General features: G+C 40.1%; 1 protein-coding gene across 7 annotated transcripts in view; it reads right to left on the bottom strand.

Annotated features, from left to right (window-relative positions):
- The window catches only part of ehbp1 (EH domain binding protein 1), a 140957-nt gene extending 124850 nt beyond the window's left edge, over positions 1 to 16107 (bottom strand). For 4 of the 7 annotated variants that reach the window (XM_034897841.1, XM_034897846.1, XM_034897847.1 and 1 more), the window contains exons 1-2: positions 15682 to 16106; positions 14608 to 15074 (exon numbers count right to left, since the gene is read on the bottom strand). In XM_034897841.1, coding sequence (XP_034753732.1) covers positions 14608 to 14711 — 104 coding nt within the window. In that variant the 5' untranslated portion in view covers positions 14712 to 15074; positions 15682 to 16106. Of the gene's footprint in view, positions 1 to 14607; positions 15075 to 15681 lie in introns of all 7 variants that reach the window. The other 3 variants (XM_034897842.1, XM_034897843.1, XM_034897844.1) reach the window with 1 other exon arrangement.
- Positions 16108 to 25633: the final 9526 nt, after the last annotated feature.

Here is a 25633-nt window from a genome sequence, read left to right as displayed (position 1 = left end):
ATTTTTGGAAAATGGCTGCAATGAAACAAAGAGTGAAAAATTTAAAGGGGTCTGAATACTTTCTGTACCCACTGTATAATAGCCTTACACTTCTCACCTGATAGTTACTGGTGTTATTGTTTTTACTTGCTTATAATATGCTTTTTTATTGTGCGCCAGATTCGCAACAGCACAATACAGTGTAGCAGTTATGGTCCAGTCCACTATGCTAATTGGGGGGGGGGGGTCTCTTGCAGACCCTGCCTGAGTATCTTGGTCACAATTCTGCAATAACAAAAACTAAAGGTGAAGTCCCCTTATAGCAACAAATATGGATGGACGTCCACATGTGGTAGGTAGGTGTTGAACTCTACATCTATGGCAACATTCCGTATCAATGGGTTTATGTGCACATACTTCAGTGTTAAGCATAGCAAGCACAACGCTGGCTTTATGTGTGCAGGGGTCCTTGTGTCAAAAACTCTTGCAGAACAGCAAAGCAGCCATTCAGGAAAAGAATGACAGACTGTGTTACAGAGAAAGAGAAAAGAGAGAGTGAAAGAGGGAAGAAAGAAGAAAACAGAAAGACAGAGGGAAGGAAAGAGGAGTGAGAAGAGAGGGAGAATGACAGGCAACAATTTCAGCCTTGAGGAGAGGCTTCACATAGAAAAGCTATTGTCCAACAACACAGGCCATAGCAGAAAGCATGAAGACACACACTAAATATCACACTCTTATTTTTTTTTCTTTGTACCGTGCACGCGGCTGTACTGTGAGAAAAATGCAAACCATGTTTCTTCAGGCTAACTGACTTCTTCCCACATTCAGCTTCCACCTTAGGACTGCATTTTCTTTCTGTGTCTAACATGACTCACTGAGCCATCAGAGAGAAAAGCCACAACAGAAAAAAACAATTGTGATAAACACGGCCACAGAGAGCCCTGAAAAACAACATTTAAAGTATGTGTTCATCATGAACTGTGTAAGCAGTTCTCACTCATATAAATAAGCTGCTTAAACATTAAGGCCTTTAGTTTACACTATTATGTTAGGAAAAGTTAATGGAGAAAAAAAACTACCTTTCAGGCTCAGACTGTTTTCCATCATTTTATTGGCTGGATCTGACTGGATGTAAAAGAAACAAAAGTCTCTGTATTCCAGATTTTGCTTCCACAATGAGTGTGAGCTCCTCTTGCATTTATCAAACAGAATACCCTGATTACCTCTGTATGATGCAGTCTGTGAAAAACAAATGTAAAAAAAAATATATATATATATATATATACACACATAAATACATATACATACATACATATACATACATACACATACACACTGTATATACACCAGATTAGTGAGGTGGAGGGGAGAAAGACTCATCGTCAGCCTAAAGCTCAAATGTTATAAAAAAAACTATGTAAAAAACAAAGAAATAGATTCAAAATTAACACACGAATTTGTGATAGTGTGTGTATATGAGCTGGAGAGAGAGGGCAGATACAAGTGAAAGTGGGTCTTTAAGCTCAGCAGGAGTTGAGATGAGAGCCCTCTGAGATAGACGCAAAACCCAGAAAAACCTCCTACATTTACATTTAAGGCATTTAGCTGTAGCTCTCATCCAGCGAAACCTGCAATTAGTGAGCATGTAGGTGTTCAATGTTTTCCTCAAAGACACTTTGAAAGAAAACTGTTGAAGGAATCACCCTGCAGTTACTGAAGAGGACATGGTTGATGTTCATATACATAACCAATTATAGACTCTTCTATGCAGACCTTTTAAATTGGCATTTTTTTCAGATTCCTTTGAATGTAATTGTCTTACTGATTTCCCCACTCTTTGCCCCAAGTGCCATTACTACAATTAAATTACTACATTTTCTACATTCGGCTCATTGCTGCTTGAAGGTAATTTTGTGAGTGTGTTACATCTTGTCTACTCTAGCTATGCATTGGAGACAGCATCCCAGCCACAGCTACAGTTTGCAGGCACAGTACTGCTATGCATTCTAAAGCATTATGTCAGTACTCACAGCTCAATACAAAATCGTGTGCTCATGGTCACAGGTAGTCTGGCTATCACCAGACCAAGCTCAACAGATTTGAGATTGAGCGTAGATGTGAGATGTCTCCTCTGCACAAGAGGCGTGACCAACGGTACACATGCCTCGGTACACAATTGGAAAGTACTTCAGCCAATCAGGCCAATGATCCGGCTGCCGTACTTTGCAGAGTGAGCTTTTACCAAAGCCGGTCGGTAATAGGGCAAACAACGTTCTCTTGTAGAAATTGTTCCAGGGAAAGTTTCTCTTCCGTTTTAAGAGAAAACTTGTTTTTGAAATCTTTTAAAACAGCAGCAATTTCGGCATCAACATGTTGCTGTTGCTGCGCTTCAGTAGCCAACATGATGAATGTAAACAAAAAGCTGTTTGTTGCTTCTTTATCGCCATCGTGTTAAAACCGCCAGTAACGTGCCAGGTGGATAAGCCAGTTTGTGATCGGTTCCCTCAAAATTGTGAACTGAAGCAGGAGCATTAAACCTGCAAGTTTTCAGATCAACATGCAGGGCAAAGTGGGAGGAATTTACCCAGTCTAGGTCACAGGTATAAAAAAACAAAAAAAAAAAACAGTAAAAAGACACTCTGGGCTGCAGTTATGCACATAAAGATCAAATGAAGCGGGCAAGTGTAGACTCCAAATTGCACTGCTTCTAAACAAAGCAAATCTGTTCCATCAGATGGATTCCAGAAGGAAGACACGGTTCAACGGTTAGTCAAAAGCTGAGGGAAAAATATGGGTGTTTTGTTTGAAAATAAAATCATCGTGTGATCGATAGCTCTTAGGATAATATGTACCACTTAAAACAGACAGAATATAAAGCTTGCTCATCAAAGAAATTAGTTTGGCAGCTTAAATGTGCTTGTGGTTAAACACTTGAGGCTCTGTGTGCATGTCTATCTGCTTGCATTGTTGGAAGTGGAGGGTGCGTCAGGATATGCGGCAGCCCTCTTTCCTGTAGGCAGGAGGAAGGAACCACTTCACATTTGATATGACGGCCCTAGACTAGCAAAACACACACACAAACAAACAATGGCGGGGCCCAGTTTAGTTTAATGGCACATCGATAAAACATGCCTTTATTTTGAGGGGAAATTCACATTTTAGTACAGTTGCACACACATTACACAAAGGCCTGAAATACACACACATGCTCAGGACAAAAACATGATGTAGAAATTAATGGAGAGATATCAGAGTGAGGGGACTGTACATGGATGAGCGCCCCAAGAAGGTGGGTTTTCTGTTTGTTTTTTCTTTGAACCTTACATGAGATTTTTTAATGAGACTCTGGAGGTACCTATCTTTCTCAACAGCAAAAATGTCGTCTATTGTTTTGTCTCGATTTCATAGCTTTAATATATACAGTATGTTGATATATTATATACATGCCTGTGTCTTTAGCCATATTTTGTTGAAACAAGAACTGAGTAGAAAGAGTGGAGTATGCTGTGGAAGTGGTTTGAGAAGTTTCTATGGACAATTTGTCTGCCATTAAAAACTTTGGAATCCATTGTAAGCACGTAATTAAAGATGGGCTGAAAAGCCAAAAAAAAAGGGTAAATCTGACTTTAAGTCACTAGGATCTAGGATGTATTGGGAACGTTTTAAAAGCGACACCAAAATTAGAAGTGTTCCTCTGGTCTACACTGACAGTCCCTTGACCTTCTGTTATAGAAAAGTAAGTCAGGTGTATGTTGCAACCATGACAGCAAAATACCGTGCAAAACATTTCAAGATGACCTAACTTGAGAACTAGAAAAATAGAAATCACATCACTTCACTGTCTCCCGCAACTTCATTGCAACAAAAATACAAAAAAAAGTGTGACCACAATTTTTTCCAAAAGCTCCCGCAAAAAAAGGCATATTGGGCCGCAACCATATAAAAAAAGTCTGTGATATCCTGGAGGGCTGGTATATGACATTTTTATATTAGATAGTAAAGACATCTTTCCAAGCATTACATGTTAATTTTCTGTAAATTACTTTAGATTTTCCTGGATCCAAAGATTTCAAAAGGTCAGTAAGACTGGCACCAAGCAAAACCTTTATTGATTAGGGCACCAACCATTATTACAGACCATTTTTCCAAATTTGACCTTCTACATTTCTTTTGTGTGATGTATTGCAAGATTTAAAGATTGTCACAGCTGATCAACACATTTCACCAATCCTATTACCCAGTTGGATTCAGCTGAGACATATCACTACTTTTTATGAAAACTATTGTTAACATTAATAAAGTATCTGATGTGATAAATGATCTATAATTTAAAAAAAAAAGCTAAATAGTTGTGTGTGAATTGGGACAGAACAACATTTCCAGACATTTGCTCCAGACTTCCCAGTGAGGACATGAAGACATAAAGCGTGAAGATTCTTTTTAAAGCAGCTGCATTTTACATTCAATAAGCAGCCTGATTTGTTTCACGTCAGCTGCATGAAGCTGAGAGCTTAACTGCAGAGAGAGACTATTTAGTGTATGTACACTATAGAGATAAACTAACTGGAGATACATAGTGGCCAATTACGGATGTTATGGCTAAGAAGGGTTACAAACGAAGCAAAGTAGGTTGGATAGATAAAAGTGAGGATCAGAAGCTCCACCTGCCCTGAGGTAGTTATTTAAATCTTACCCCCTGAGAAATAGAGGTCAGAGAAGAGGAAACTGTCAACTCTACCTTGTGATGATTGACAGCCAGGAGAAGAAAATGAAATGTTTTTTTTGCTGACGTTAAGGTTAAGGTTAAAACTCACTCCACAGGAAGATTTTAAGAGCTGCTGGGAAATAAGATTGTCTGTGCTGAGATTGTGAAGTTGACTAAATTCTAGAAAGATATCCAATAAAAACAATTGCTATTGATTGTGAGGCAAAACTGGTAACTAATAAGACACCTCAAATTGTGATGTCCATGTGTTCTATGCTCCAAGACAAGTGTAGACATTGGGAATGGTGTGCTTATTTTTGTCTAGTTGCTTTAGTTTCCTGGCTCATCTCCATTGGGCTTTCATTCCTCTCTTATCACTAGATTTCTGCTGTGGCGGGGGAGTCCACATTAACTGTGTGTCTGGAAAAGGCCTCTGAGGGCAAATTCAAAGCAAAGCATTTTTATCTTTTTGCTGTTGAGCTCACATGACTAGGAAACTAGACAGATAATCCCACTCATGCAAATGTTGGCTTCTATACAGTATATACACTGTAGGTATCCATCAACATCAAGTGTAGAGCAAGACAATGATGGAGTCTACTTGCTTGCGCAAAACAAAAAACGGTCCCTGACTAAATTAATGTCAAAATTAGAAGGAATAGAGACATGCAGAAAGCAATTTGGTACAGGACAACAAATTAAGCACAAACAGTTGTCAACATACACCTTACTTCCACACAACAAGATAGCACCCTGAAAGCTACAAGCACAGTAGGAATCCCTTAGATCAAGTGTTTAGGGGCACCACTGAAATAAAGAAGGGAATGATAGGAAGCCGCCTTTGAGATGGGTAAATGAGATTAGGGCTGCATTATCTGATTGTGATTATTTTTGACTGATACTGTGATTGCAATATGATTTACGATATTTGGGGGATTGATTGTTTTTGTATTGTTACTCCCATTTTCATTGAAAAGTATTAAAATCTAAAAAATAAAAATTATTTATAGTGGGATTTTTGAGAGGATCTGTACAAAATAAATATGTTTTCTTGAGTCTGTAGGATAGGATTCGAAGGCCGGGACGTCTCTGCAGCGCCACGGTACTTTATTCAGAATGGTTTGACACATATTTTACCTTTAACAAAAATGGGGCCCACAAATGTGGTCAATGTCTTGATGCCGAATGATCTGTCAGCCTTTCAACTCTCTGGATCTCAGAAACGTGCTGTCTTTACTGGACTTGCAGCTGCGAAGAAAATGATTGCAACCCTTTGGAAACCACCTCATGACCTGTCTATCCACACAGAGACCATTTCCTACTTGGATGTAGTGTGTATGAAGCTTTCCACGGCACGCAATAATGGAGCACCAGGAAAGACTCTGGACACTTGGGTTAACATTGCTGAGGCTGTAAAATCCAGGCTGTAGCCGTGTTTGGTTCTGTGTCTTGTGTCTGTCTGTGTGTGTGTGTGTGTCGGTGTATGTATTTGGTGCAGCCCTAAATTAGATAATAAAAAAATCTCCCCTCCCTTAACAACGACTCTCCCTATACCAGCTTGCTAACAGCCCTGGGGGAGAGACTGACAGACCACAACCATCATGTGCCTAAGAGCACACACACACACACACACACTATGCATTTATCAGCCTGCAGATGTGGCAGCACCGCTCTGCCAGCTGATAAATTCTGAGCCTTCTCCAGGGCCATGTGTTTCTCTGCCTGACAGCAGTGGAGACAGAAGCACCAGCACAGTTTTCATCACATTTAACACCCAATTGACTGCTTCACAGCCCTGCAATGTTTCATGTCTCTTGGTGTTTGTGGAAGGGTGTGTGTAAATGTCAGTTTGTGTCCATAATTGCAGCACAGAACTACACTTGGGCAGATTCCACTGCAAAGCAGTCAAGTGACACAATCAGAAAAAAAAAAGAAGTTAGGGGCGGCAGCAAGATCAAGTAACAAAGAAAGAGAGGGAGAAGGAGATAAGCGTGGTACAGAGAAAGACAGCAAGGAAAATGGAAGGAGGAGTATTAATGATAGTGTGAGAGCTGCCCCTGCTGATAGCAGTGAGCTTGCTGCACAAAAACAATTACAGGATTGCAGGATGAGTAGATGCAAGCAGTATTGGGAAGACAAAACAATCTAAAGTTAAATCAGAAGCAAATGCTATAATTTTGGAAGTGTTAAGCAAGCACACACATTAAAACAACTCAAGTATCAACTAGGGGTGGAACAGTACACAGAAGTCACGGTTGGGTTCATATCTTGGTTCAGACATCAGGGTTCGATAAAATGGAGGAAAAAGCTAAACAAAAATGCAGAAAGCTACTATTTTTTATTGTGCATGTCTCAGGCTGTACCACCTAGTGTCATACAGTCCTCCCCGGAGTGTGTAAAGATGTAAACAGTAAATACCCCACATCATCTCCAGACTCCAGCACTCCAGAAAATACAGCATTTCTTATTTATGAAAGTGCAAGTTACATAGAATAATTTTAAAAAACATTCTAATAAGGCGAGACCTTCTCCCGACAAAAGTATTCTTGCTATTAAGTGAGACAGGCATACCTTTCTAATTTTCAATCTGCCACGACCTCCTGTAGCTTCTCAGCTAGGTGAGTGTGTATGTGTGCTGCTCACACAGGGACCGCGTTTGTACAACTGATGCTTTCATTTCCCCTTCAGATTCAATAAAATGAGCTGTCGATGTGAGATAGCTTTCCTAGGCACAAGAAGTCCGACCATCAATCTTTAGTAAAACAGAGGGTGCAGCTGACAACTTGTGCTCCATCATTGTCCGTGTTTGGTTGTATATGGATGGGACTACAGTTCGTCTCATGTGTGGACGAGATGGCAAGTTGTAACGAGGTACGAGTAAATGCAGCAAATACTTGTAGCCATGTTCAGCTACAAGTGAATATTGGCGCATTGAAGATGACATGTGAATTCCGATGCTTCAGTGATTTTTTGGCCCTATTTGTATTTGTGTCTAAAGGCTGGTTAAGCACTGTAGGGAAAAGAAGTTGGAGAGTTTTTTTTTGTCTTGTTCCAGTGATTGGCACATATCGGTTCCCATAATATACCCGACAACTGCTGAACAAAGGCAACACAGTCCTCGTCTTATCCACCACTCTCTCGCCCTGTACTACTGGAACTGACCGGGAAACCCAAGTTTTCCCAAACTTGCTATCCTAAAGAGGCCGGTGGGTCCTCTAACTCGTATAGGTTGCCACCATTCGCCATAGGCTAGGCTACTCGTACATATAAGTGTGCTACTAGCTTACTGACTCACTCACTGGATGGCTACAGAGCTTCAGAGCTAAGGCTACAGATTAGGTGTCCCTAAAAAACATGTATCTAACAGTAGGTCTGCCTTACATTAATTAATTAGCACGCACGTTTTATTTATTTTTATAGCCTGCATTCTCTGTGTAAATTCACATACCAAACAGAGACGTCTGTACCGTTTCGGTTCAATATGAATACATGTAACGTTCCAACCCTAATATCAGTATGGAAACACATGAGCAAAACATAAAGACACACTAGTGACTGAAACCCTTAAAATCTGACCACACTGAAACACTTTGAAAACCAAAGACGTAAGCAATAACATTATTTTATCCAAAACTTCCTAGCCAATCATAATCCAAATTGTGTGGTTGCACCGTACAATAACCTGGCATTGAAAGCATCTCCTGGTGCCGGGCATATACTCAGGAAAGTGTCAAGGCCTTCAAATTAGAATAGAATGGAGAGCCACGTCAGACCAAGTTGGCAGGAAGATGTTTCTCTGGCAGAGACATGATGGACGCTTGCCATAGTGCACACATGTTCAACAGAAGACAACATGTCACAGCCTGACACACGGTCACTGTCAATGAAATAGTGAGCCATTACTCAACTGACAGCCTGATGCTTGGAAGGTGGTGTCCAGCATTGTCATTCTGCACTTTTCTCATTCAGCAACACTTTTATTCAGTGAAAATTAGTGAGTAAGGAGAGTTTCAGGGCCCAAAGAAACATTGCCAGGATCATGCTGGTTAATGTGAACATAATACATTTTAAATAGGAAATAACTGAACAGCTAATAAATCATTGCCTTTTCGGCGATTACAAATTTGTATTTGGAGTCTAGCTAAGCGATTTCCAGTGGAAGTCGGACATTTCCATCCATTTATAATCACAAAATGCATGAAAGAATGACAGCCTGGTTACTTCTGGTGTAAAATGAATAAACAACATAGGCTGGTAATGGGTGACAAGCATTGAAGTGATGCTATGACAAGCTTTGGGATAAATGCTATAATAAATCATTTTGTACACCGCAGGAATTCAAAGTGGGACCACCAAACACCCCGAAGGAGAAGTGTAAATCTGCATCAGTATGCATGCAGATGTATGTGAGAGTGAGCGTTCGGTTTCTAAATCCCTATGAAAATGTCTGATGGTGTGTGTGTGTGTGTGTGTGTGTGTGTGTGTGTCTTCAGGGTTACTTCAGACCTTTATTGATATAAAGGCATCTAACATCCCTGTCTGGTCATGTGGCAGTGAGGGAAGCAGTCCTGATTAGCTTTGCTTGCGTGTAGCCAGATAGAATTACCATGTAATCAATAGCATCTCTGTGTTGTTCCCAGTTTACAACTCTCATATCCTTGCCACGCATGTCAACATGTCTGTCAGCAGCATTGACACTTGTTGGCTTCAGATGATGTTTTCAAAAAGTATTTTACCAGACAGGTTGACTAGCATCACATTCTTGTTTAAAAGCACTCGCCTCAGGGGAATACTAACGGCATTCTTGCTTAAGTTCACAATGAGTTGCCTTTCGCTGTTGGGGTTGTGCCCTCTTCACAGAAAAGCGTGCCTCCCATACTGCACTCAGTATTGCTTGTATCTGAAGGTTAGAACAACCCTCTGTTTAAAACAAGCTTATATATCTAGACATTATGATACAGCTCAGTCTAAAAAAGTAAAGATAATATAGAAAAGCACTGCGCAACAAAAACCAGCAGACAGAAAAGGTTTTACAGAGCCTATAGATATTTGTGGAAAAATGTATGCTCACCAGAGATCCTGTTTTAGTTTTTTGTCCACTCACCTATGTTGATGATAAAACAGACTTAGTTTTTTTCGATTGACGACAGTGAACACAACTAGTTTGCACAACCAACAGTCACCTGAGCTAAACAGTTCACATAACCTGCCAAACTCATTCCAAGCAACACAACTCTTCACACTCAATTTACTGGCTCAGTGCAGCCAAACACTAAACAATCCTCATCGATAACACACACCGTCACTCAGAACACAGAGTGAAAACACCAATACACATATTGCAAACTTTTAATCTTTACAGTTTGAATAATTTAAGTGACTTCACACTAATCAATAGTTTCTTTAAAGAAGAGTGGAATTCTTTCACGTGAACATTTTTTTAAATTTTATAACGTTCCGGTTTTTGTAGGAAACAAATAGGAATGAAAATCCGCAGTTTGCTTCAATAGATATAGCATTTTATTTTTCCTGTAGTAGTTTCTGTAATGACTAAAACTAAATACTTAATATGTACGTATTAACAAAGAACATTGGATGTCCTGGTTGGCATGCACCTGTATAATCTCTAAATACAATGGAATGTGATATTTCACGTCTGCAGTTTTACTGCAATAAAGAAAGTGTTTTTCACATTTTTTATAGCTGTGTACGTAGCCTCAAACATCTGACTTAGACATATTGTTATTGTTGCTTTTAAACCTTTTTACTGGCTCTCTTGAACAGTACAGTATTTAATAGTTACATTCTCATTTGGTGTTTATTTATAAAAGAAATCTTTCTGAGCTTTCCCTGTATAGTGTTTGGTATGTGTTCATAACAAGTCTCTCAGATGAAATGGCAATCAGCAGCGTGTGATATGCACCAGACTGAAATCCAATCTGTTTTGAATGGGTGGTTAACAGTTTTGACATCAGTGTGTCAGCATTTGAACAAAGTGCTGTAAATCCACAGTGTTGTGCACGTTGTGGTTAAAGTCGTGGGATAAGTGTGTAGAGTGTTGAGAACTGTGTTCAAGCAATAAAAACTAACTAGAGTTTGGTCCACATGTACTGCTGCTGTGGAGACTGGAGTTACTTCAGTTGCGCCCACTGTCGTTAAGCAATCGGGGGAAAAAAAGCTGTACCGTAGCCTGCATGATATTTGCTTTGTGTAGCCAATGACCCTTGGTCAGTGGCATCAGTTGGGATAAACAAAGAGATGGGGTCACTCACAATCACAATCTCATACCTTTGACTTTAAAAGCAAAGCTTTTAACAGCAGTGCACCTACATATATTTTACAACTTGGATATATGTGACTCACCATCCATATTATGACATTATACTTTGTCACAACTTGTAATTTCAATCAATTATTGTAGTCGGTTATTGGACATCATCATTATCCTCTCATTGCTTGATTGTTAGATGTAACAATGTTTGATTAGGTAAGGATAGCTCCTAGTGCTGGGCAATTTACTAGTTTTAACTTCCTGTGTGATATAATTTTGTCATATATGGTCTGACTGGCACATATCTGAAACAACTACTGTAACTCTTAAACAGGCAGCAAAATATATAATAAATCATTTGCCGGAAGAGCGCTATGGTCGAGGCAAGCTGCGAGTGTATTGAGAGGGGACCCCTATTAATTGCATATCCACAGACAGAAAATCAATGGTATAAACATTAAAAATTCAGTTAAAAGTCGGTTAATCCATATCTGTAAGCCAAACTTCAACTTCAAATATTGCTACTTATGTGTCAAGGAGGCCGGAATTATCATAATTATCTGCTACAGATAAAAGGCAACATAAAACACTTTTTATTCATCAAAGATACTATATATCCAGTTTCAAAGGGGGCAATGCTGCAACACTGTGAGTGGTGCTTCATTTCACTGGCAAACACAAACACTGAACTCATTAATGTTTTAATAGTTGGTCCGAATTGATTCTGCAGTCTGAACTGGGTGTGTGAGTGGAATGCTAACTCCCTCTGCTCCAAAGACGAGTTGAATACAGCAACTAGGGCGACGGATAAAGACCAACAATTACATTACCAACACATATAGGATACATAGGATTCCCCTAATCCAAGGCTCCTGGTCTGTAACCACTTTCTTTACCGTACGTACACACTGCCAACGACTTGAGCTGCAAAAAAGCTCTGGCCGCCCCGCCAAGGACGCTTGTCAAAAAGTACCAGGAAGATTTTTGACGCGTTGGCCGCTCTGACGTGGTGGCGTTCTCTGTTTGACCGGGAGAAGCACACGCAGACACGGCAAATACACTAGAAACCTTTTATAAATGACATATATAATGACAGAAGTTGTATTGTTAATTAGTCACAGCGGTGTCTGTTAGCAGTTAGCTCGCTCGTTAGCCACTAAGCCGTAGCGGCGTGCAGGCAGAGCGAGAAGCAGCCAGACTAATCTAGTGACCCGTGCAGGACGTCACTATGAACAGACCGTTAGAGACGATGTGCCCGGCAGGTAACGCTAACTGGTCCCTATGTACAAACAACGTTATATTATAAACAATAGGTAACCCAGCAATTTCACTCACAACTAGCAATATGGCTTAGTATTTTATGTGTTGTTTTTGTTTTACTGTAAAGCACTTTGTGACCCCTTCTAGTCACTGAAAGGTGCTATATAAATAAAGTTTACTTACTACTTATACACAGCAGAGCAGACCCTTAAACTTCTTACTTACTGATTGTTTAAAGGTCCCTTAATTCTTCAGAAGGACTTTGAGTGTCAGCCAAGTGTGAAAAATGCTTTCATATTTCACACAATGTACATTCAAAGCACCCACATCTTTATGTACGGACAGTGTTCAGCCTTTCTTCCAGTTACTGATGACAAAAATGAAAGGGCTGTAGGTTTTCAAAAATCCCTTCTGAAGACTTCAGGATTTGAGATCCATTTGAGCTGAAGGGACTGTTTCCTCTGCGTAGATGGAAAGTTTTCACTGCAACAATAACATACCGTACTGATGAAGTCCAAGGAAGGCAGAACGTGTACGCCAACGCTTTCTCGCACACTTTTAAGCCAGGCGTGCACACACACAAAAATCGACAGACAAGCAAAAACCCTGAGGGCAACACTCACAGCCACACTCTCAGTGTAAATGCAGAAATTCCTTGCATTCAAAGTTATTTAAATACTATTTTATGCGGTGTAGCTGAAATTCAAGATGAGTGGTAGCATCACACACTGGCAACTTTTTACTGAGTACTTATCAATCTATTTTCAAAGGTTGCTAAATTTAGATTATGTGTCTTTATTATTATTATCACAAACTACTATAGGCAATAACTAAATTATTTAACAACAAATAGCTGTATATATATATATATATTTCTTCCATTTAATAACTTAACAGTTCTGCTTGGATTGCAAAACAAAGCGTATTACTGACAGTGTGCTGAGCCCACCCACCCTTTGCTCTGGGAAGAGATGTACATTTTTCTCATTCCATTCTCCAACACGTTAACATCTGTCCCAGGTCTGAGCTCTGTGGGGCTGAGTTAGTCACGCATAGAGAAAGCTGCTTGAGAATCCATATCTGCAGGCTACATCTTTGCTTTTGAGTCCCTGCTTTTTACTCATTACAGGATACATACCTGCAGGCTTAAGTGTAGCGTACATCCACCAATCTCCTCTCCCCTCTGAAAACACACCTGAGAGCTCCTGCAACGCCATTCATTCATTCATTCTTTCTTTCTTTACAACGGAAATATCTTTGGGCTGTACTTTTACTGTAAAAAAAAAGTTGGTACTGGATATATAATTGTGATTATATAATATTTTTATGATTCTTAACTTTCACAGTATTTGTTTTTTGTTATGCACCAAAATAACAAAGGCAAATTCCTTGTATATGAAAATCTACTTGGTACTACCGGTAAACCTTCTTCTACTTCTTAATTTATACATTGACAAAAACAATTGTGAAAAGTGGGAGAGGGAAAAAAATTGTGCTACAATAAATGTTTTCAGTTTACTATGATTGACTATGCAACTAAGCTCTTGTGATGTTTGAGCTAGCTTTAGAGCTTGGCGATATGAAAAAATAAATAAAATCAAATGTCACAATATTTTTGACCAAATACATCAATGCCGATATTGCCGCGATATTGTCTATTGGTGTTTTTACAAAATATTAACACAATGAGAGTTTTAATAAATGATCAGCTATAATGTGAATACAATGACCAAGTGTGTAAAGACAAATAATAAAACTGCTAGTAAGCCTGGTAAGTTTAGAACATGACACCACTTTACGGTTATGCAGCCTTTACAAACAGGAAAAGACAACACTTGTGACTCGTAGCACGATATTACCATATCCAAAATTTACCAAGATATCTAGCCTCATATATCCAGGTCGATATAATATCAACATATTTCCCAGCGCTAACTAGCTTTCTACACATCAATATAATAGTTCCAAAATTCCAGTCTCCTTACTTCCTGTGAAGTCAAAAGTCAAGATCAGATTCCCTATAGGATCCCCAGAGCTAGTAGGTGTTTAGTGGTTTGCTTGCATTTTAGGAGCACAGGGGCAGCTTGATCCAAACCCTTCACGTTGAAGGAAGGGAAATATTTTCGCTTGCCACCCTCATTTCATGACTCAAACCAAACAAATTCAACGTTGGTGCACAAGAGGAAAAAATAAAAAACTAGCAATTTTACAAGGCAACCGGGCCCCTCCCAGCATGCAGACATGCCTGCACACCAAGGAGACTGAATGTGTGTGTGTCTGTGTGAATTATGGCCACCAGGAACGAGCTCAGCATTCCAGCACACAGAGACACAGTTTTCATGGGGCTTAAATGACAGCACTGTGGTCAACTGCTATTCCCAAAAAAACTCACCATTTCTTAGTGCATTCCACCATCAGTTCCTGATAGGAAGCCACGAACTGGAATTTGGAGGCATGCTTCCCCACACGTTGTAGTCTCTTCCAAACCGAGGCCATGTTTCTTTAGGAGCAGGTAGTTAGTGTGTACCTATCCCGCCCTGGGCTTCCTTTCTTGGGCTTCCTTTGCACGAAGTCACGATAATCTTTATAGGAATCTGAGCACATCCAAGCAGTGTAGACGCATAATAAATATTTTACCGGAAGCACATTTAAAAAAACATTGCACATCTAGTTGTGGCTGCTGGTCTTTTCAAAACCGCCTGATGAATCCAAATGTAAGGGCACAAAATCTCTGCAGCAGTGGTCGAGATTTGATTTAACGGCGCGCATGTTGTTGTGAAGAAATGTACTCCATCGTTTTGAAAGGAATGATAGTTAATCCACTTTGTATTAATATGATATTTCCAACTGGTGATCTTTCTGCAAAAGAAAGAAAAAGGCACAGTCAGTAGAGCAACAGCAGTAGGCTACTGTAAAGCCCCGGCATTCCGGAGTATTCTCGCTGATTTCTAACGTTAAAGGCTCCGCTACCGTCCCCGATGGAGGGATGCTTTGTCCACGTAACAGCTTTGTGACCTTCGGTTACAGCACAATAGATGTTAAAACAACCCGGTTTATCTGCATCGCTAACATTACACTTTGTTCGTGTGTAAGAATGTGTTAAGGACTCCAGCAGCACCACCACTTCTGCTGCCAGTACAGCGCACCGGGGTGCTATTTACTGGTGTGGCAAGCTAACTTGGGATGTTTGAGAATACAAAATATGGATTTGTGTATTAAAACATTAACCGAGAAGCAATGACATTACATAAAAAGAAGTCGGGTTAACCATCCAGTCTGAAAAAAAAAACGTTCCGAGACACGCCACCCAACACTGAGATTCAAATAAAACATTTAATAAACAAGGAATATTTGCAGGAATGTCTCTGAATCCAGGGAGTAGTCTGAGCCAAGCCCGAACGATTCAGCTGCTATGCTAACGAGTTAACATGTGAAACTAGGTTAACTGTGCTTGTATGACACTCACCTTACTGCTACATCCAACGCATTGTCCGTTATGTGGCCTTATCAGCAGTGTTAAGAGATGGCAAACTGTCTACAACAAACTAACAACCGAGCGAGTGTAGCCCGCTTGCGAGCTAATGATCGCCTTCTTTGCAGCAGTACCGACACAAGCCATACATACTGCTAACCAGCCTGCTGCTAGCGACTAGGGCTAGCCATCACAACACGGCACTAGCGGAAACCGTTGCTTGCCAGTTGACACATTTGCTCCACAGGTAAGTGCAAGCTCCAGGCCTCAGGACTTGAGTCAGAGCCGACATTTATTTGAGCTTTTCCCCAAGAACAAAGTTAAACAAAAGTATGCCGACCCGAGGGACGAATTCCCAGAGAAAAGTAGTTCAACTGTTAATGATAGTTTGACCGCTCTGCTCCTCTGGAGTGCGTAAAGTTAGAAAACATTTTTTCAAGACTTCCGTTTGGGGCATTTCAAACTTAAATCGCTACTGGATTGCGGTGCTCAGCTTGCGTAAGCGTTATTTTATAACGAATCAATAGTAAACCAAAATAGTCTTGTTTGTTTCATGTTATAAAAATACTGACTCGAAACATGTTCCATTTTCGTCTAACAGTAATCCATGTATTTTGTTTTGAAGGCTAATCTGTACACTTCCGTTGCTGTTCTATGTTTATCTGACCAACTTGACCCAGCTTCGCCTCGCCATCATTTCGCCTGCCGCTTAGATGACTGAAGGCTGGGAAAGACCGAAAGACGCCCCCGGGCATCAACCATTGGTGGAATTGTATTTGTGCCATTTACAGATTGTTTACTGATTCATGAGGCTTTTCTAGGTTGTTGATATCACGCTGGTCAAATTCCTCATCCTTCACCCTAACATTTAATCCTTGACTGTGTGTGAGTGTAGATATAAAAATGCTTTCTGGCTCTGGCCTTTCCTTGGAATGATTGTTGATGTCCTAAAGACTCATTCAGAGATGGATTAAAATATCTATTGGTTGTGTATGAAGTACCCAAAGCAAAAATGTTACAAATATATCGCCAATTAGCAAAATATAACTGACGTATTGTTACTTAAACAGCAGCCTAGCTGGCAAAATCATTTCAAAGCGTTGGAATGAAGACAATGCATACCAGGGCCGGGACACTACAGTATCAAAGCTCGCCCCCTCAGGTTAGTGCTAATGAGGATGAGACTTCCACTTCCTGGTTGTGTCACATTAATAAGTGAGTGTTAACCTTGTACTCCTGCATGCCAGGGGGTCTTTTCACATGTTAAGAGGAAATAAAACACCTACCATCCATCAGAAATCAATACCCATACCCCCACCTCCACACACACACACACACACCACATCTCCACACATCCTTCACACTCCCTAGTTGTAACCACAGGCTTGTATACGCATACTGTAGCAGGGAAGGCAGCACTGCTCAGGGAAAGATTAATTTAATCTCAAAAAAGATATGGCTGTAATAACAGTACATTAATATTCTATCATTTTATGTTGTGCTCAGGGATATAAGCTGCAAGAGAGATGGTGGATTTATTATGTTTTTTTCCTTTTGTTGGAAGGAGCTGGACGGAGAGAGATCCAGCAGAATATAAAATAACAAAGTGCCAGTATTTCACTTTAGAGAGTTTGCAAACATGCAGCCAGGAGCCATATTTGCTCTTTGAGTGAACACTTCAATATACCTGCCCCTGGAAAAATCTGGAACACTTAACAATCAAAACTTCCTCTAATGTCAAATAGCATCTACTTATAATGTTAATTTAATGTAAATGAAACACTATAAGGATTTACACAGAAGTGACTGGTCACCTTCAGAAATTTGCTTAAAAACACTAATATTTCTGATTATAACATCTTCAATATCGCAAAATTGTGAATATACGCGCCTCTAAATCAGGTTTCAGAAAAGTATCTTGCCAAAATGTACTATAGATAAATAGTATATTGGGTGTTTTGGGATCAAACACATCTATCTTGCCATCAAAACACAAGGCCGTATTTCAGATCAGCTTTCATTCAGTTATGTTTTTGTAAACTGAGAACAATTTGGGGTTTTGGGTCATGGGCGATTTGACAGCAGGGGGCCTGCTGATCCTGCTAATCCTGCTGCTCTGTGTTGCCTGTTTACATTTTTCTCTGACAGAATACAGGGAGCCTCCCTCCATATATCAAGAAATGCTTTGATGTGACAAATGACCCAGTGCTAAATGATGCTTTGTGTGTCTGCCTGCCCACACGTCAGCAGAGGCCTCCTTTTATAGATGACACAGGAGGAAGACAGGCCTGCTGACGTGTGTCTGTGTGAAAGGAAGAATATATTATGGAAGGACAATGAGAGACGAGTGGCAAAGGTCAAGTGGAGTCCTGTATGCCGATTCCAGAAACCTCCTTTTTAGTTTTCTGAAATCAAATAAATGATAATTACAGTAGCAACCCCTGTTACCAAATGATTATTTTTATTTTCCATGTGTTATGCTGCTTCAGTGGCCTAATTATTTTGAGGAAAAATAGTATATTAAAGTGGGGCTGCAATTGAGAAAAAACGTCCTCTCCCCCAACTGAGATTTGCCCTATTTGGCCTCGATACATTCCGTTTCCGGATACCGTCACTTCTCCAGCCAGAAAAAATGACAAATCCAAATATACAGACTGACACACAGTCAACAGTGAGTGGACACTGTGTCCAGAGAATACCAAACATGATTAATAATTACCTGATTTATTGGAGTTGAAAGCAGGTTGTCCCTGCTGCTCATGCAGTTGTTGGGTAACATTTTGACTTTTTATGTGTGTTTGTTTTGTCTGATTCCACAAATGATTTCATGAGAGCCACTGCCCCTGCAATCAACACAAAATGCTTTTTACTACCCCAGTACCATGAAGCACATTACAGCTTTTCTTTTGCACTGATGGAATTTATCAATAGAAGCAGAGTAGTACTTAAGGTGGGCTTTATATTAATTGTGCTTACAGTGATATTGTCTCTACCTGACTGCCACCTAACTTATCTCTGTGAAGAGCCAACAGAAACACGTCCTCCAGGATCTAACCAGCTCTCCGGGCAAAGGCGTTAGGTGTTAGACCACTTGAAAAGACCTGTTAACAATGCAGGGTCCTTTAGATACAATGCAAGTGAGTCTGAACCACTTCAGTGGAGCACAGATAGCCAAATAAATCACTGACAGTGAGGGACGTGACTGAACTGTGGGACGAACATAAAAACAAGACACGAGGCCTTTTAACTTTACCACTTTCAGTTGTGATCAACACACTATTTAACGCTTGGGTAGGCAGTTTCAAGAATTGATCCTGTTGTGTTTTCTGTGTATCCAAAGCAGGATATATCTTATTTGTCTTGCACTGGGTGACATGCTCATTCTATAGGATGAACATAGGCACTGTAATTAGAGCCCCAAATGTGTATTCATCCACAGATGAAAATAGTCCCCAACACATACACTTTCAAATCCTGTTCTAGTTTGGTTTGTAAAAAACGACAGTGTCCATGCAGCTATTTTCAGAAATGATTCAGCTTTTAAAAAAAAAGTTTGCATACAGTTTGGAAATCAGAAATTATTGAGAGACAGATTAACTAATTATCAAATTTTTGGGAATTGCTGGCAATCACAAACAACTCCAGCCTTATCCTACACACAGAATATGGTCTGTTATTTGGAATTATGAGTAGAGGAAAGCTATAACAAACATGAATGTACATGATTCTAGTCATCATGTCACATTTTCCTCCTTCCAAAGATTCCTATTTGTGCTTGTGTCCCTGTTAAAATATGAGTGCAATGCTCGCAGATAAGCATCTTCCTCTTTGATCTGCATCATCGTGACTCATGGCAGAGGGTCTGGTGGTATCTACGGCTCGCTGCGATTACAGGAAGCCTCTCTGTTTCCCAGTGGATTTACAGATGAATGAAGGGCGTGACCATTTCCTCTTGGAACACTGCCATCAAATCCTTAACTGGGTTTAATATGGATTTTATTTATATGAGATTTGGTTTCATCTTTCACCACGCAAATTGAGTCACAACAGCTATTTCCTCCCTCCTCCATCACCTGTGTTCCAGGTTGGTCTTTTATGATTAAGTATAAGAGCAGCGCTTGTCCCTCCTTCATTACCACCACCGAGGTGTCCTTGAGCAAGGCCTTTAACCCCAGTGGAGCTGCTCAGTGGTTGTTGTGGTTGTACTGGGCAGCTTCCAGGTATAATTATGTAAATGTGTGAATGTGACAGGTGGTAGTTGCAAATGAGAATTTGTTCTCAATCGACTTAAAAATAAATAAATAAAAAAAGTTTTAAAAAACTGTACCGTCATTAAACACAAGACTTTCACCCGGAAACACATGTTTGTGTCCCGGTGGGGGGGTTTAAGTCAAACTCCGATCTTTTTTCTTATCTTAAGTAGCCGTTTTGGTGCCTAAACTTAACTTTCGTTGCCGCATGACTGTCATCTTTTGTCGGCTAGACTGCAACGGCCCCTGAAAGGACTGTCCCCTCACACAGAGCCGTGGACCTGGCACACAGTCCAACCACAGTCACCTTTTGTAGGCTAAACTAAACGGCAACTGTCACGGTGACCGTACCCTGCTCACGTTAACCTTTTCTCGGCTGCTTTTCTTGATTGGTTTAATATTTTGTGGTTTTGGACTGTTTGTTGGACAAATATTGGATGGATATTGGATATATAATGGATGGATATTGGATATATAATGGATACATCTTTCACTGCAGACCAAACTATTACTTAATTGAAAAAAATATCTGCAGTTTAATAGATGAAAAGAACCATTAGTTGCAACTTTAATTCCAGTTTAGCGTTAGTCTGATGAAGAGACATTGGGCTCTGAACATCACCGGTGTCATCATCAAAGCGCAAAGTGTAAGGGGTTCTTTCCAGAGGAGCCTGTTCACATAAAAAGCATATAGCTCATAAATGCAGAAATTCATCAAAGACAAGACAGACAGAGCTCCATCAACAACCCACAACTCAGAATGCAATGCAGCCACAACTTACATTTAACTAAGGGACACAGGTGCAATCATATGAATATGCCAATACGCTCATCACTTACTGAAAGCAACAAGCTCACACCTGCTCTCTAAGGGCTGCCAAAATGCATTCTGGGGACCAAAGGAAATTTCTCAACTGAAGTAGAATAAGACAAGACAGGTGGAGGTCAATAACAAAATGTAAATGATTAAAAAAAACCTCATCACTAAGTAACTTCTGGAATGAAGAGAACATCTCAAGTGGATATTCAACAGTGTAAAAGTGAATCAAAGAGTGACTTTTGTCTATTTTTTTACATTTATGGACACATTTTGTCATAAACATTATAAGTCTTTGTGTCAGTGTCACACCACTGCGGTCAGAGCGCCTCAATCTTCTACATCACTCTGAATTTAGAAGGAAAATAATCTGTTTTGCCTGTCCTGCTGAGGAATGGTTTTCCAGGAAAAGCAAATTACCCATTTACACTCATCTGAGCGGTTATCAGATCCATGTCCGTGTGAAATTAAACCCATTTTCAACCCAGGAGAGCCTGGACTGTGCACAAATTGCGCAATGATCCCTGGTTTGAAGAATCACTTTTCCTCTGGCCAAACATGGTGTTGATTACATGTGGCCTGCAGGCTGCTGATAGTGAAAGCCAATGCATCACATTCTCATTTTATGCTGACTGTGAGAGCGGTACAGATATGTAGTGGACAGTCTTGCTTCACAATGATTACAAAATAAATGTTTACTCAAGCTGTCATGGTTTGAAATCCCATCATCTGCTGAGTGCAGTGTATCTGAATTATTTGAATGACCTGCAGTGAGGAGTTCAAGGTGCTTATTTTTCTATAAAACTAGGCCTGGCAAAAAGAATCCATTAAGGGTCAACCCGATTTTAGCCTTGAGTTTTCAAAAAAAGTTTAAGGCATATGACAGTCGCATTTGTTTTTTATTTAAATGAATCAGGATGTTTAACATATAAGCAGAAAGCAAGATGGATAAACTTGAAGGAGTAAAACATGCTTCATCTAGCTTGAAGACATAGATTGAAGAGGTATATTGAAATCATTTGGGTTGAAAATAAAGTTATTCTCAAATTTCAGACCAGCAAGAGATGTTTCTACACTTTCATCTGGGATTTATGAAAGGGAAGAAGAAGGGTCAGAGAAATTCTTAAAATATAAATGTAAATAGGTGAGCGTGCAGCAGTATGATGGTAGAAAATATAACATGCATGCCCTGTTAACCTCCCCGACAGAAAGGGAACAACCAAGAGAGATCAGATCAGCACACTGCTGCAAGATCATTAGCTAACAAGCGTCAGCCAGTATCAGCTCACTGAATGAACAGTGACAGTCCAGCAGACAAGTCTCTCCAGTTTCTCTCCCCATGAGAGAGCTCTCCACTTCCATCCACACAACCTGAACGAAGGCTAAATGAGTCCCTGGATAGCTGTCTTGGGGTTTTTTGGGAACCGTCAGGAAGGGTTGAGTGCAGAATATCTTCCTTGTAAGCTCCACCACCACCAGCCCAGATTAAACACTCCTGTCATCCTTTTTAAATAGCTTGTTAATTAGCAGCAGGGTGGCTGGATGAAGTCATTAAGGGGTTCACTGCAGGAAGTAATTCATCACAAGGCTTGTTTATGTGCCGAAATCAATATAGCCTTTGCTTCTCTTTGGTGTTCCTTATTGATTTTGCTTATTTTATGGAACAGGAGCTGCATCTGTTACTGTATTTGAGGCACACTTTCGGGATGTTATATGAGCTGCTTATTTTATTAAGGTGCAATATTTAATTGAAAACAGTTACTAGATTGCAAATTCCAAATGCTGGAGAACGTCGTTGCCCCCGCCCCCTCCTCCCCAGACTCGAAGGTAACAGAGGTTGCCAGGCTGATACCACGGCAACAACAACTACGGTGCTAGACGCGTGTCTCACATAGACAGACATTATTTCACAGCACAGTAGCTAACGTTAGATGTTGGCTATGCTGACAGTCATAAAAGCCTGTGCTCACGCTGTTGTACACAACTGACAGGCACACTTTTTCAGCTTAGAATTACGTTTTTAACCGCTAAAAACACAATAACCTCGCTGTCCTCTCAACCGGACGGACAGACACACTTTCTCAACTTAGAATTACGGTGTGAACTTCTACAAATACAACTACCTTGCCGTCCTCTCCACTCGACTGAACACACATTATTGGCTTAGAATTGCCCGCGACGATCGCTAAACAGACTGCTAACTCTCGGCCCTCTTTTCCAGATTTACAGCTCTCTTGGCTTAAAATAACTCAGCGTTGTCGGCTACGGCCGCTGAAAGGCTTCACGCTGGAAACAGTCGTGGCCCGCTTGCCTGGTCCTCTGGTAACGTTAGCTAGCAGTTAGCAGGGTTAGCATCACGACGTTAGCTAGGACCAGTCGGGATCACTTTACTGGCTGTCTCAATTGTTTTTGCAAGTAACCAATTTGGCTAATTTAGCTATATATTTCAATTTGAGTACACGAATGTTGAAATGACATAAAATTCCATTCCCTTACCCCTGATAAATTAACCTCAAGCTAATGCTTATGCTGTTTGGGAGGAAATTTAGCCCACTCGTGTCCTTTTGGGCTCTAAGATGTCTCCATCTTTCAAGTACATGGGGTTTGATTGTCACGTGTCTGGTCACGCAACTGTTAGAAACATGCCGTCTTTTTTAGGTCAGGTAGAATCTATCACCGGTAATCCTGCTTGTTTTTTTGCTGACTTTATTGATGTAATAATAGTAGGCTACAGCTGTGGCACGCTGGGTTTACGTTTTTACCGGTACATCTGGCAACCCAGCCTGGCTGTCAAACTGGGCAGTTGATAACAACTAACAGGCCAAAACACAACACACACAAACAGAAATTCCTCATTCCTCATCATTTTGGGTTTTATTACATCAAAGTCATGTTTCCACAGAACAGTTTGTTTACAGTCCTCTTCCACTTAAATGAACGGAATTTTTTTACACTTTGACAAATATACTGCGTTGCGTTAACATCAGCTATTAGTGGCTAATCTGAAAATGCATCCAGATGTGAAGACGTTGGTTTACACTGCTTTGTGATGATGACTGAGGCATCACAAGGCATAAACAAGAAGTATATGTGCGCCTGCTTTACCCACAGATCCAACCCAGTCACCTCTTGTGTCCATTTGTCATTTAGTTCCGACACTGCGACCAGTCAGTTTGCAGCAGCAACACAAGCCAAGTGCTTCCAGAGTTTTTCAGGACAGACCGCACAAGACTCTCTGTGGTGCAAAACACAGCAGCAGAAGGGAGAAACACAAGAATCAGGTGTGTTTGTGTTTATGCACTGCTTGGATGTCAGGCTGTGGGTTCTCTTTTCTCTTGTTGAACTGAGCTGGATATCAGACTTGAATATTCCTTTTCCCTCCGGCTGGTTTGTCACAGAAGAAAACTTCAATTTCGTCCCCACGGTCAATGTATAAATAAGAACAGTTCCTTTCTGCATATTGTTAGCTGCAAAGCATTTATTCCATAAGACAGAAAGCAGACAGTGATTTATAACGTTTAGCCGAGGGAAAAACAAATTGCGTTTGAGCTGCAAATCAAAGCAAAAAGATATGAAGCAACAAATCTGAACAAATCCCCTGTTCGCTTATTTCACAATAGTTGTAGTTGTGAAATATGTCAGCTCGTGTTTTAAGGAACAGTTGCTTTGTAAGGTCACAAGTTCACTGCAAAAAAATGTGTCTGACCATTTCAAGTCATTAATATACTCACGCATATACTTATAGTACGCATATTAAACTTTGTATTGTCATTTTCATGACACCGCTCATGGATACTATGATATTAATCTAATGATACGTGACAATGAACCAGTTACAACACACAAACTATTCAATTCATGACATTGTAGGGGAGTACAGCAGTGGTTTACCTGGTACAGAATACATACATTTATTATTGTCATGGAAGTATAATCAGGAGAAAATGAAAGCCTGTATTGAAAGTTCACTAACAAGCTTTGATGAAACTGTGCTGATTAGTCACATTTTGTTTTTTAAATGTCAAACTTCATCAATTTTATTCTATTTCAGTATTATGTTTGAATTAGGGTTGCAATTTAAGTTCATTTTCATTATTGAACTTCGATTAACAGTCCGATCTATGCAATGTTAGAAAATACAGAAAATTGCATTATGAAAGGCTCGAGGTGATGTGTTTGTCTTGTTTTTTCTGACCAACAGCCCACAGATCACATGCACTCAAGTATGTCACGAGACAAAGAAAAGCCTCAACTTATCACAATTTAGAAGCTTGAACTGAAGAATGTTCAACTTCAACCTGTAAAACAAAGCTTGAATACTTAAAGATGTGATGATTTAGCATGCAGACATGCTGATGATGGCTAATACTAAACAAACTTTCAGGAGCTATTTCACAACACCTGCAGCTTATGAAACACTGGTTCTGTTGCAGTGCACAGTCTGCAAAATCTAAAAAAAGAAAAGAAAAGAAATCCTGCTCTTCAGAGAAAAGCTCGCTCTGTCTTTCCTCTTTCACACTGAGATTGGTGCAGGGATAATTGATTTGTTCTGCAGTTTATTATCAGGAGTTTTTCTCTCTGGCTGTCCAAACATATTGAAGGCAGGAGCAAGGGCTGGAAGACTTAATAGTCTTGGCAGTGTGTCCACACAAAGTAAAAGCAAAGAAGTTAACAACTGGGAAGAAAAGGAGTTTGAAAGAAAAAAGGAATAAAAAGAGGAAGATTGAGGATGAAAGAAATATCAAGTTTATGTGTTTGAGAAAAAAGCCTTTTATTCAGGAAAGAAAAAGAAAAAAACCCCCATAAAAATGGATTTGGGAGCACTGAGTGTGCAGTCCCCTTTGCTGTCAAACTGCCCTAGAGTGAGACACTCAACCCA

The sequence above is a fragment of the Etheostoma cragini genome, chromosome 17, assembly GCF_013103735.1.
Source record: "Etheostoma cragini isolate CJK2018 chromosome 17, CSU_Ecrag_1.0, whole genome shotgun sequence".
In the NCBI taxonomy this organism is placed as follows: domain Eukaryota; kingdom Metazoa; phylum Chordata; class Actinopteri; order Perciformes; family Percidae; genus Etheostoma; species Etheostoma cragini.
The sequence above is the reverse complement of the archived record's forward strand: the minus strand, read 5'-3'. Positions and strand labels throughout refer to the sequence as shown.